Genomic DNA, 14,195 nt, shown 5'->3' on the forward strand with positions numbered 1-14,195 from the left:
CGAGAAACTTCCGATACATGCAGGCACGTCCTGCGCTGTGGGATAACATTTGTTAGGCGGTGAAACATGTTGCTCTATAAAGAGGAACAAGTACACGTGTCAATATGACACAGCCATGTAGACCATTTGAAGCCATGGAGTATAGAGTCCATCGTTCGCTCTAATGTGACTGGGGCACTGCACAGTCCAAACGGCATGAGCTTGGATTGGTAAGCTCCATCAGATGTGGCAAACACTGTTTTCTGCCAGTCCATTGCGTCAACACCTATCTGCCAATAACCAGAACGAAGGTCGACCGATGAGAAGAGGCAGCATCATACAGACAATCAAGGGGGTCATCAATGCCTGGTAGGAGGTGGGCGTCTTTCTTTGTAAAGCTCTTGAAGTGGCAACAGTCCGCGTAGAAATTCTATGAGCCATCCTTCTCTTGAATTAATAAAGCAGGGGATGCCCATGGATTGGATGAAGGTCCGATAATGTCCTTCGCAATCGTGACTTCCTGCTGGATGACGTTTCGGTGATATGTAGACATTCTGTAGGGGCGTCGGTGGATAGGACTGGCATCGCCACTGAGTATGCGATGTGTGGCTATAGAAGCCTGGCCCAAAGGCTGATTGCCGAAGTCGAATATATTGCGAGAGGTACAGGGATCGATCCCCGCAGCTCCACCGCTTGCGAGGCAGCTGTTAAACCTCGACGCTTTATTCCGCAGGGTCACGGAGTTAAGAGAATGACGCTGAGGATGATGATTAATTTATACAGATGAAGAAGATGAAGGGTAAATATAATTGTCACAATATATCCGGTTTTCTTCTGGTTATTTCCTTTTTTCCAAACAGAAAACTTTTACTTTTAAACATCAATGCTCAAATTGTTAACTCCCTCGTTATTATTATTACCTTTTACGCACATAATTTAACCACCCGATTCATGGCCACTCCCCCACTGTGGGTATGTGCCACGGCCACTCAGGACAATAGCAACAACAACATCTCCTTGTGATACGAGAATGCGCCAGAGGGCTTCAGTGTGATAAGGCGGAAGGTCAGAGGCAATCACGTTGCTAATTTCGCGGCTGCTTCAAGTTGACGACGTCGGCGTGCCGTTCTGAGGGAAGGCAGCATCCCATGCGAATGTCTCTGCCTGGGCGTCTTGTAACGAGCAAAGGTAGGTCACGGATATCTCCTATGGGATTATCCGCTTCCTGAAGCGGAACTTTACATACGGAATGCCGGTTCGTAGCTGTAATGTTCAGGACTTTGCAGAAAGCAGTGACACCATGAGCTAGTAACACGTCAATAAGGGGCATCACAGAGTCGCCATCGGGAACAGCTGGCGAACATCACAAACAGACATACGTCATGGCTTTAGACGGTAGGAGAACAGTGTAGTACACTGTGGACGAATCGGAGTTCGGTAATCAGGGTCAGAAAGTCAAGGTAGTTAAAGGTGAAAGACACAAGATGAGCAGCCGATCAGTACGGAATGAGCAGCAAGAAGGTCCAGTCCAAGTACGAGGTCATGGGCCATTGTGCAAGGAATGTAAAAACGACAATCACTTGGTGACCGAGAACGCTAGCTCGGGCAGCGCACATTCTAAGGACAGCCACTGTTCCACCATCAGTGACGCGTACAGCTAGGGTCGTGGGATAGAAAGAGAACAAAAGTAGGAGTTCCGCCTGAAGGACAAAGCATCGCTTGCGATAGCGAATGAGTAAACAGCTACACGAAGTAGGCATAGCAGTTTTATGGGCCGTATGAACTTTGAAACATTCGCTTACTAACTAAATTAACAAGCATGGCGTTAGCACGCAGAGGCAAACATGAACGCATCATACTCGATGACCACGGGAACTTGTCAAAACGCTGGTGTGAGGAAACGCGTCAGCAGCAGCAAACGAACTGACCTTCGTGCTGTCCTCAAGGAAGTGTGGTTGCAAATGGCTCTGTGTGAAGCGGAGAAGGTCGAGCAGTTCTGGACGGACTGGTGCAAGGGAAAATGGGCGAGAGGATGGAGGGTTCCGTAGGATGCGGCAATAGCGAGTTGTATGTCCAGCACGGTCGCAACAGAAGCAGATGGGCTTATCCTAAGCTGTTCTTCGTTGATAGGGATACGGGAGGCAACGAGTTGCTTCCACGGAAGCAAGCGCACCATCACGATTATTCACGGTGCAGATAGCAGCAAATAGTCTCACACTTTCTTGGTGAACAACGGCCTGTATGAGTGAAACAGACGGCGTGGAGGTGTTGCAGGGCGGTGGTTTATAAGGAGCAGGATATGCGGCCTCAAGTTCGCGTAGAACGATGCGCGTCATCTCGTCAAACGTAGACGACTGACAAGGGATTGCCTCGCAGGATGATGGCGAGCTGTTTACCAGAAGGGCTCCCGAAAAGGTTTCGAAGCTGTTGCTTGAAGGCGTCCCTGCTGCTGAGCTCTTTCTCGTGTGCCTGGAACTACGCACGTGGTGTTCCGGCAAAGCAGAAGATGGCATTAGCTAGCATGATGCTAGAGTCCCAGTGTTCTGACTAACGTGCTCGTAGATACTGAGCTATAGTCGTCAATACTGAGACCATTTTGGCGGGAGAATGTGCCAGGATTACGGTCTTAGGCAATTGCGGTATACGTCGTAAATGGAGCTGGAGTTGCTGAAGCCACTGAAATGTCATTACCGGGAGTGGTGGCCGAAAAGTGGATGGTACGGTAGTTGCGTAGGTCCGTGTCGAGGTACGGGGAACGTCCACCTCCAATAAAATATTACATGTGTAGTGAAGAGGAGGATGAAGAAGACGGCTCTTGTGCGGCTGTGCGCGCGATCAGCGTTCGTGTACTGCCAGTGCAACTAGACTGTGCCTAGTGTCTAGTAATAAATCCACATATTACATTTGGTGGAACGTGCTGCAATCCCCGACCTCATCTTGGAACTTCGCAGCCGAACTTTGACAACTGCTCCAGCCACTACCATGAACGAGGCTCCCAACAATCCGCTTAGAGCATCCGCCTCTCCTATCACGTGCGGCGCCGTCCAGCGGCAGCGGGACCCTCCTGTTTTTAGTGGATCAGGTGAGACTGACTTCGAAGATTGGCTCTCCACCTAAGAGCGCGTCAGTGATCACAACAAGTGGGATAAACCAACGAAGCTACGTACCGTCATCTTCTATCTTGCTGACGTAGCGAACCTCTGGTTCCACAATCATCAAAGGGAACCGCAAACCTGGTCCACTTTCAAAACAGCATTCGCGGAAGTCTTCGGTCACCCAGCCTTGCGCAAACTCCGTGCTGAACAGCGCCTACGCCAGCGCGCTCAACAGCCCGGCGAGACTTACATCAGCTACATAGAGGATGTCGTGGATATTAGCGCCCGCGTCGATTCCACCATGAGTGAAGAAGGCAAGGTGAAGCACATCCTCAAGGGCATCGAATAGACGCATTTAAAATGCTCCTGGCGCGAAACCCTACTTCTGTCACTGCTGTCGTCACTCTTTGCCAGAGCTTCGATGAGCTGAGTCGACAAAGGCTCATTGCGCGCAGCGCTGTTGCACCTGGCGACTCTCTCTCGGACCTCGCACTTCGCTCCAACTACACACCAGCAGCATCGCTCTCTGTTGAGATCAAAGATTTCGTTCGTAAGGAGGTGGCGCGCCAACTGTATATGCTGCCTTTCAACGATGGACCTCCCCAGCCTGACACATCTCTGGCTGCTCCCATTAGGTGGGCCATTCGTGAGGAACTTGCTGGGTCCTTACCTTTAGTTCAACCCTGCACTCCCGTGGCTGCAGCTCTGACCTATGCCGAAGGCGCCGCGCGACATGCGGCGCCGACTTTCACGTTTCCTGCGCCAATGCGACTTCAAGCTGCACCTCCTCCCGCGTCGCCCCCAATTCCGTGTCGACGCCCAGTTCAGACCCCTTGGCGTACACGCGACAACCGGCCCATATGCTTCGCTTTCGGTGTCGCCGGCCATGTCGCGCGCTTCTGCCATCGTCGCATGCCACCTGCTAACGCTGCTGTCACAACGCCTGGATACGGCTATTCCGACGATACTACCGGGCATACGATGCTTCCCAACCCAGAGTTCTCTCCGCCTCCACGACGCCCTGTCAGCACCCACCTGTCGCCATCACCACGTCGTCGCTCGCTTTCCCCCTTACGTCGCCGCCTAGCTTAGTCACCTAGCGAGGGAAACTAGTTGCTGCATTTCCGCAGGCACCAACTGCAAGCTTCGCGACTTCTACAAGACCTGCACAGTCGCCACGCCATTTATTGGACGTTTTGGTCGAAGGAACCACCGCAATTGCGCTTATTGATACTGGGGCTGCAGTTTCTGTTATCGACGAAAACCTTTGTCGTAACCTCCACAAGGTCACAACGCCGTTGTCTGGTATGCTTCTACGCACCGCGTCTGCGCAGCATATAGCCCCGCTTGCTCAATGTACCGCAAGGGTGGTCATAGACGGCATTGTCTGTGTTGCTGAATTTTTCGTGCTGTCTTCATGTTCACATGACATAATTCTCGGGTGGGACTTCTTGTCGCCTACCTCTCCCGTTTGCTGTCCTCACCACTGTCTCTGGATTATCCTCTATGCTTGTGTGTAACCTGTCTCACTACCCTGTGACCTTACTGCGCGGAGAATCACTAGGTCATGTTCAGCCCCTTGACCCGCTTCACATTCTCGACGCTTCCGACGACACGGCCTGTTATGAGCTCAACGCCCTCACTTTTCCCGCGCTGTGCATGTCATCATCATCATTCGTCAGACGTTCTTGAATCTGTCGTAGACGCCGATCTACCACCTCCGTATCACCACCAAGTCCTCGCGCTTCAGAATTTTCGCTCGTCATTTGATCGTGAACAACCATCTCTGGGGCGTACGGCAACCGTCACTCACAGCGTCCACACTGGTTCCCATCCTCCTTTACACCAGCGACCATACCGCTTGTCGGCAGCCGAGCGACAGATCATTAACGAGCAGGTCGACAATATGCTGCACCATGGCGTCATCCGCCCTTCCCACAGTCCTTGGGCGTCTCCTGTAGTATTAGGGCGCAAGAAGGACGGGTCAATACGCTTCTGTGTGGATTACCGTCGACTCAATAAGATCCCTGGACTCCTTATAAGGTGCGGCGTACTTCTCAACTTTGGATCTTCGCTCCGGCTATTGGCAAGTGCCGATGGCAGAAGATGACTGTGAGAAGACAGCTTTCATCACGCCCGACGGCTTGTACGAATTTACCGTAATGCCATTCGGGCTCTGCAACGCGCCCGCTATATATACTTTCGAGCGTATGATGGACACCATCCTTCGTACCTACAAGTGGAAAACATGTCTCTGCTACCTTGACGATATCGTGGTGTTTTCGCCAGATTTCCCGACACACCTCGTTCGTTTGCGTGAGATCCTGACCTGCCTCACCTCTGCTGGCATCCAACTCAACATCAAAAAGTGCCGTTTTGCTGCCCGCAAGTTAACAATATTGGCATACGTTGTGTCGAAGGACGGTGTACTTCCTGACCCTCCCAAGCTTAGCGCGGTCGCAGAGTTTCCGATACCCACTACTCTTAAGGCACTCCGCAGCTTTATAGGACTCTGCTCTTACTTTCGGCGTATTGTGCGCAATTTTGCAACTATCATCGCACCACTGACCAATTTGCTTACCGCTACCAACGGCATCTCCGCGCGATCAGCTTCCTGTGACGACGCCTTCAAGCAATTACGTCGACTACTCACTTGGCCGCCGATTCTTCGACACTACGATCCCACAGCGCCTACAGAGGTACACACGGACGCCAGCGGCATCGGACTTGGTGCAGTCCTCGCACAGCGGACAGACGGCTATGACGAGTACGTCGTCGCGTATGCGAGCCGCACTCTAAAGAAGGCGGAAACCAACTACTCTGTAACAGAAAAGGAGTGCTTGGTCATTATTTGGGCTCTCGTCAAATTTCGTCAATACCTATATGGTCGCCCTTTCGAGATTGTCACCGACCGCCATTCCTTTTGCTGGCTGTCCTCGTTGAAGGATGCGTCAGATCGCCTAGACCGATGGGCACTTCGCTTACAAGAATATGAGATCCGCGTTCTCTACCGATCGGGCACAAAGCACTCTGACGCCGATGCGCTTTCCCGATCACCGCTACCTGTGGCTTCAGTGTCTCCGCTCTTCGCATCCATGTCAGCCTTCAACGTCGCTGATATGCCGGACGAGCAGCGTAAGGATCCCCTGCTTCCAACTATGCTGAATTTCCTCCAGGACCCATCCACCACACCCTCTTCTCGTACACTTCGTCGCCAAGCCACTCACTTTGCGGTACGCGACAACGTCCGTTACCGCAGAAATTATTTGCCTGATGGTCGCAAATGGGTCCTCGTGATACGACGACACATGCGTTCTGACATATGCGCTTATTTTCATGCTGCTCCTCATAATGGTCGCGCCGGCGTTCTGAAAACGCATACTCGGCTAAGGCAGCGTTTCTACTGGCACGGCATGTATCACTTCGTGCGCCAGTACCTACGCGTTTGCACGGCGTGCCAACGGCGTAAAATTCCACAGCGCCCTCCTGGTGAGCTACAGCCGCTGCCCTGCGCGTCTCGGCCCTTCGACCGCGTCGGCATAGACCTATACGGGCCACTTCCTTGCAGCTCCTCGGGTAACCGTTGGATAATTGTAGGTGTCGACCATTTGACGCGCTACGCATCCAAAGACATCTAATTAAACACATCCAAAGGCATCCAAAGGCATCTAAATAAATTTATGTGGGTAGGGACTAGAAAATTAAATACACATAAAAAGTTAGTTTCACTATTTGCGGTGAGCAGCGAGCACAAAGGTAAAGAATTTGTTATAATGTCTACCGTCGATATCGACGAATTTAGTTTGCGTAAGGCTAACGAGGCAGCTACAGATTCAGCTAGAAATACGGATAAGTCCGGAATCCTGATTGAGAACGACCAGTCTAGAGCAGACACGAAAATGTTCATTCCAGATTTTCCTGCACAGTGTGAGGCGTCTGTCGCAATGACCATATTTATAACTAAACTCAATCAATGATCTTGTAATAGTCCGTTTAATATATCATCAGGCAGAAATTTTGCGTTGTTTACGTAGATGTCGCCATAGCCGATTTGTAAACTCTCTCGCGCATCACATATAGGTGGCACCTTCAAGGTACGTGCATTTAAGATTATCAATCAATGTCTGTACAACGACCAACTCTGGTGTATAAAATTAAGGCCAGTGTACTCCGAAGAATAATGCAGGCTGGGAAATGACAGAGGTTTCCAATCATCTAATAGGGGAATTCACACATATTTAAGAATGTTTGCACCGACAGTAAGCGAAATCTACACAATATTGAGGGTAACCTGACTTCTTTATGTAGTAAATTATTGGCAACAACTTTCGGTAATCCACCGCACAGTCGCAGGGCGTCCCGCTCAAACAGACCAAGGGGACGTAATCTAGAAGCTGGCGGTACAGAAACTAATACAGATTCAAATTCTAAAATGGACTGCACATACATTTTGTATTTCATTAGAAGTGGGTCCCTCCGCATCCCCGGCCGACTATTGTATAGCTTACGTAGGGCAGGTCAACTGCTCTCACTCCTTTTATAACTATATCGTCAATATCGAGACGTGTACTTCTTTATCTTTATCGGGTGACCACGTTTCAATATTAACAATATCGCTGTTCTTTGAGTGTAACTTGCTTTTGAGGACACACGTTCGCCCAATAAAACACTAGTTTCGTCATTCACAGTTTTGCTGCCTTCTTCACGGTCACTACCACGTGACAATACGGCCAAACGAGCTGAGGGAACCGTCGTAGACTGCACCCAAATGGTTTAACGACTACACTTGAGGTATTGTCTCGAGACGGTAGCGCAGCGATACGTAAACGGGATTATTAAAAAGAAAAACCAATATCGAATACTTTCCAACTTTAAGCGAAAGGGCAGTCTTGTTTAACCAGGTTTCTATGTCCTATAGGTAGTTCTCTAGTCGATAACAGAGAGAGTGAATATCACTGTCTGATGCGAAGAAAGCAGTGTTGTCTGCTTATACATCAGAATGTTAAACAATCATGGCGAAGTGACACCTCGCTGAGAAACACCACGCGATTGCTCATACTTACTCGAAGAAAATCCTCTTAGAGAGCAGTAAAATTTGCCTCCCATTTAAAGATCCGCAAGTTGTGAATTTTCGTTTTGTTCACACTTGATCTGACAAAATGTGCGACAGCGTTCAAGCTCATTTTTTGACGCGAGATTCACAGAATGCTCCGGGGAGAAGCGTAGAAGCTCCGTAACGTAAAGCTCTGGATCGTCGAATGCCGCTTGCGATTGTTCTATCGTCACCAAAAAAGAATATCGGTTTGCTTACAGGACATTTCCCTGTTGCCTTCATTTACTTTCGCGGCCTTTCTGCACGAGATAGCTTTGAAGATGTTGTCGGTCGTCAGTTACGCTTGCATCATCACGTCGCGTCAACTATACGGCGCATTTTACGTCAGCCGGCGCAACCACTGATGCCTTTACAGCAAGCAGTGCACGAGCTGAGCGATTTCCGGAGCAGTGCAGCGGGACAGCTCCGACGTCGGCACGCTTGTCAACCGCGTCGCTAGCGCTGCCGTTAAGCAGAGCGCACTTCGGTGGAGTGTGCGTAGGGCAGTGGCGGCACCGCTACGTGGCGTACATGGCACCGCGAGGCTGAATCAGCCTTCGGGGATGCCCAATTCATTCGTTGTACAGGTGAATTCGTTGTAGCGATATTCGTTGTAGCGTTCACACTGCGTGCGAAAAAAAAATAGAAATTCGGAGCTGGGGCACAATCAATCCTTAGTTATAAGGCTCATTCGGCTGTAGACGCGTTTGCTGTAGATGCGTAAAGGCGCGCTCACACTAGCGGGAGACTTCCCGCAGCGGCACAGCGTAAACGACGCCGCTGCGTCGCAGCTGCTCGGAATGACGATCACACTGCGCGCGTTTTCTCGCTGTGGTTCTTGGAATGTAGAGAGAGGAGGCGTTGAGGGAGGACCCTAACGAGGCAGGAACACACAGGACAGCGCGCCGAGCAACAGCCGAGTGTCCCGCAGCACGCGCGCAGCCTCCTGCCTCCGCCGACGGGGTCCCTGAACTGGGACCGACGTCACGGTTCACGGTCGGCCCCCATTGGCTGTTCTCGTCAGCGGCACGGCAAAAATAGGTACCCGACCCATCGCTCTGCGGGACGGCAGAGCAGCCTGTCTGCGGGAGAAAAACCGGTTTGTGCGGGAAGCGGCGTGCGGGAAACGTTCTGCGTTGCGCGCTTTCCCGCTAGTGTGAGCGCGCCTTTAGACTGTAGGCGTATGCTGGCTTCGCATTCGCGTTAACCCTGACATAACAGACTAGAGCGCAGCAGGCCAGGGCGACCTTTCGTGTAAATAAAATATTTTCCTCTTGCCAGAATTTAACAATATTGGCATTCTAAAGAAGACCTCTGTTGAAAATCTCGTAAGCATGATAAGTAAAACGTGTTATAGAAGAAAAAAAAGCTAAATTTTCATGAGACAGAAGGCTGCCGCATACATCGAGAAAAACTGCTTCTTTGGTAAATGTGCTTGCACGCCAGCAGTATATTCGTGGGTCACTATGTTCTAAAACACTGGAGTTATTCGCAAACTGTATGCCTATGCCCAGGTGAGAAGAAAGGTGTTTAGCCGAGGGGCCCGATTTTCATTAGTCATAAGAAGCCAACAAACACTGATACTAAGGACAGCATAGGAGAAATTACTTGTGCTTAATAAATTAAACAAACGATAAATTAATGGAAATGAAAGTGGATGAAAAACAAATTGCCGCAGATGCGGAATGATCCCACAGCCTTCGTATGATGTCCAGGCGAGCAATTCGGAGTAGCCGTGTTCGTTCGTATCTCCAAACGCGGTTTAACATGTCATTTCAGGCTGCATGCAACCTCACACAGTGATTCTTTTTCATTGTACCTTTCCTAGGCTCTCTCTCTCTCCCTCTCTCTCCCTCTCTCTCTCTCTTTTTTTTTCTTTTTTTTAACTACGGGCATCATCTTTTGAGAAGCAACGGGCCAAGACGAAAGAAAAATATTGCAGGAACTGGAACTGCAGTTCGAAAAAAAATGTACGCAGTATCATACTAGTCAGAAATTGATATTGTGACACTCTTACGTGCGTAGTGGGTTTACGCCACCACAAACAATATGGGGGGCATGCAAGAGTGGTGAACGAGGAAGACGGCGTGCGGCTGGCTAGCTGAATCTCGACAGGCGCTCAGCTGGCCAAGGCCATCGCGTCTAACTCTACCCGGCTTGACAATAAACGCCTTTCGTGGGCGTAACAAGGTGCTGGAGGTGCGGGGTGTAGTAGAGTAGCGAGCCGTAAACTCGCTACGCACGTAATAGTGTCACAATATAGACGTATTGAACAAGAAATTTACCAAGATAGTTGCAAAGGCCGCATACAAAGGCAGGTGCCAGATATAAGAATACACGAAACTAGCAAGTTTCGGCGAGCTATAAAGGAACTTAATAATACAGAAATGACAGAGCATTAACGTTTTAAGCAACATACATCGGCCCTGGTACGAAGATTGAACACGGGACCAGGAGAAATCTTTCAACTTTGAAGCTTTCTTTCTGGGGAATCCGAGCGAAATTAATTTCTAGCTTCATGCTACTTCTATAGTTGGACGGCAATATTTACCTTTCATGAAAGCGGACTTCGTAACGAATTATCTCAAACGCAAATCGTCAGAGGTCGCTTCTTGCAATGCGAGTGATGCGCAGGTTGTCATGATTTGTCAGCACTGGTGTGCTCTTTGAATGACGCAACTAGGTGTGTGAGGAACGACATATATCGAATAAGTATCTTTGCAAGTTAGGATACGGGTATTCACAAACCATGTCATATACACTACAATGTTTTGAAACAAGAGGTAACAGGCAGTAGAAATAGCGAACACGGCCATCTCTTAACAAACTGCTCTTCAGAATGCACCGCTTTTTGAATTGGTATATAAACAGCGTTCACAAGGCGATCACTGCCGACATGACCCAGCTTTCAGTAACACCGCGCTGCTGGTCGACTTAAGCTGCCTTAACTGTTACTGTGAGACATCGCACAAGTTTGGAAGTGCCTCTCCATATTCGGATAAATAGGTGCTGATAATCATTTAATCGTTATGAAGAAAACAGCTAGTTCCATGGAAACGCAAGTTTTCAAATAGGTTAGATTGTAAACGTTGATATAACCACCACAGCATACTAGCGCGTGACACAGGGAAGCGCACTTTGAGCCTGACCACATTAAGAGGAAGCTTTCGCTCGGGCCCAACTCAGACGCGGCCTATTCAAATACATGTAAAACCGAAAAATGCTTTTCTGAGGTAACCCATGGACAGAGTTGAATGAAATTTGTTGCATTTGAGAGAGAAAGTTATATTCCAATGGCTGTTGGAAGCGGAATTTCGATTTAGAGCCTGAATTTTGTTACAATTTTCACAAATTCGAAAGCTTGAAAAAACTGGAAGCACGAAGTTTACAAATTCATAGCTCTGCATCAAGAACAGATATCGCAGTTCTGTAAACGGCATCCATTAGATCATTGAAAGCGGCCAAATTTGATATGTTAACTTATTGATTCAGTGAATTTCTTACATTGTTTACAAGGGTTCTGCAAAAGCTGTTATTTCCACATTACGAAATTTTTTGACATTCATGTGCAACATATCGAATGTGTCCGCTATGGATGTACTATTAGATTCAATTCACAGAAGTGTGATATCATTTTTCATTGCTGAGTTACAGAGTTGTAAACTGGATGGTTCCGTTTTCTAGAAATTTTCAATTTTTGCCAGTCTTTAATAAAATATTGACGACCTAAATCGATAATTCGGAACCAACACTCATTAGATTATAAGTATTTCTTTTAAGTGCAACAAAAGTCGTCAAATTTGGTGCAGTGGTTGCCTAGAAAAACGAATTCTCCTTTTACATGTATTTAGCTAGAAGCTTTCGAGCTAAAGTTTCCTCTTAAGTAGGTGCGCTAACATCCAGAAGTGGTGTTGTGCTGTGTTGCTTGTTTTGCTTCATGCACAGAAAACATGACGTTTTGGCCGACACCTCTGTCTCAAGCACCGCGCATGTGAAAAGCCATGCGCCTGGCCGACGGGTAACTCTGCAGCAGTGTTACAATTTATAAACCGGTGGGTGTTCGGCAGTAGGGTTCGAACCGCGCACCTCCTACAGCCCAGAACACGCGCCCTACCCACTGGTCCAGAGTTTCTACAGTTCCGCCGCCCCTGTGGTGAGCTTGTCCGCTACGAAAGTTTGGGCCCCAGCTACAGCGTGTACAAATGGTCGCCAAGCAACTCATAGACCGATACAACTAGTAAATGAAGACAAGCGCTCTGTCCACTTGCATTCGGACAAGCAGAGGATACGACCCCTTCCCCCTGCTCCGTAGAGACGAGCAGCCTGCCAAAAATACACGCCATGGTGCACAGAGCCGCTATCGGCCGTTTCCAACTTTTTTTTTTCTTTTCATCTGGACAACCGCACAGCAGCGCATTCACCGGACAGCCTCCCGTCCCTGTCGGTCTGCTCTGCTGTCTCTTTTTTTTCCTCAGCACCCACACTTTGCATCCGGAGAACGGAACAGAGAGGCCGAACTCGGGGGGCGAATGAACCAAGGAGGAACCGGTTGAAGGTCGAGCTCCCTTCCGCGCAGCCGGCCGGAAGGGACCGCGCTCGGTGGGCTATAAAGTGGGCGCGCGCTGTATCGGTTTTCGGACAGGCGGAATCACAGCCGCCGCCGCCGCCGAGACCGCCGAGATCCCGTGAGAGATGACTCCGCCGCCTGGATGGATGTGGCCGGGGCTCGTGTGCCTGGTCCTTGCGGCGGTCGCACCCGGGGCCCGCGCAACCGCCAGGCGACCCCTGGAGGGCGACAACGAGGACGAAGACATGGCGAAGATGTACGCCTGCTACGCGAACTACCTCGTCACCGAAATGTGGAACAGGGTGGTCGTCGCCGACTGGAACTACGCCAACAACCTCACGGAGTACAACAAGAAGAAGAGCGTGAGTGTTTTAGATCCGTCCTCACCCTTGCGCGCCCGTCGTAGTAGACTGCGCCGAAGGATGTCGTGAATGAGGTTACGGTGCATATCGTAGAGGAGATATCATGCGGAATTGTTAACTAGTGCTGTTACACCATGCCACCGTGCGCGACACTGTTACATTAGACTGTAATCTCTTACATTTGTTTATAGGGTATCAAAGTGGTCAATTTTTTATTTTTGAAGCAATTCATTGATTACGAGAAAGCGTTTGATTCTGTCGAAACCTCAGTAGTCATGGAGGCATTACGGAATCAGGGTGTAGACGAGCCGTATGTAAAAATACTGAAAGATATCTATAGCGGCTCCACAGCCACCGTAGTCCTCCATAAGGAAAGCAACAAAATCCCAATAAAGAAAGGCGTCACGCAGGGAGATACGATCTCTACAATGCTAGTCACAGCGTGTTTACAGGAGGTATTCAGAGACCTGGATTGGGAAGAATTGGGGATGAAAGTTCATGGAGAATACTTTAGTAACTTGCGATTCACTGACGATATTGCCTTGCTTAGTAACTCAGGGGACCAATTGCAATGCATGCCCACTGACCTGGAGAGGCAAAGCAGAAGAGTGGGTCTAAAAATTAATCTGCAGAAAACTAAAGTAATGTTTTACAGTCTCGGAAGAGAACAGCAATTTACAATAGGTAGTGAGGCACTGGAGTTGGTAAGGGAATACATCTACTTAGGGCAGGTAGTGACGGCTGATCCGGATCATGAGACGGAAATAATCAGAAGAATAAGAATGGGATGGGTTGCATTTGGCAGGCTTTTTCAGATCATTAACAGCAGGTTGCCATTATCCCTCAAGAGAAAAGTGTATAATAGCTGTGTCTTACCAGTACTCACGTACGGGGCAGAAACCTGGAGGCTTACGAAAAGGGTTCTACTTAAATTGAGGACGACGCAACGTGTTATGGAAAGAAGAATGATGGATGTAACGTTAAGGAGTAAGAAAAGAGCAGATTTGGTGAGGGAACAAACGCTAGTTAATGACATCTTAGTTGAAATCAAGAAATGGGCATGGGCAGGACATGTAATGAGGAGGGAAGATAACCAATGG

At 49.1% G+C, this 14,195-nt stretch overlaps 1 protein-coding gene across 1 annotated transcript in view; it reads left to right on the top strand.

Moving 5' to 3' along the window:
• Positions 1–987: 987 nt before the first annotated feature.
• LOC135911425 (angiotensin-converting enzyme-like) overlaps positions 988–14,195 on the top strand; it is a 73,266-nt gene continuing 60,058 nt past the window's right edge. Inside the window, exons 1-2 of the mRNA XM_070536900.1 lie at positions 988–1,167; positions 12,809–13,095. Of these exons, the coding sequence (XP_070393001.1) occupies positions 12,859–13,095 (237 nt within the window). The 5' untranslated portion in view covers positions 988–1,167; positions 12,809–12,858. The remainder of the gene's footprint in view (positions 1,168–12,808; positions 13,096–14,195) is intronic.

Source organism: Dermacentor albipictus, chromosome 4 (genome assembly GCF_038994185.2).
Source record: "Dermacentor albipictus isolate Rhodes 1998 colony chromosome 4, USDA_Dalb.pri_finalv2, whole genome shotgun sequence".
Taxonomy (NCBI): Eukaryota; Metazoa; Arthropoda; class Arachnida; order Ixodida; family Ixodidae; genus Dermacentor; species Dermacentor albipictus.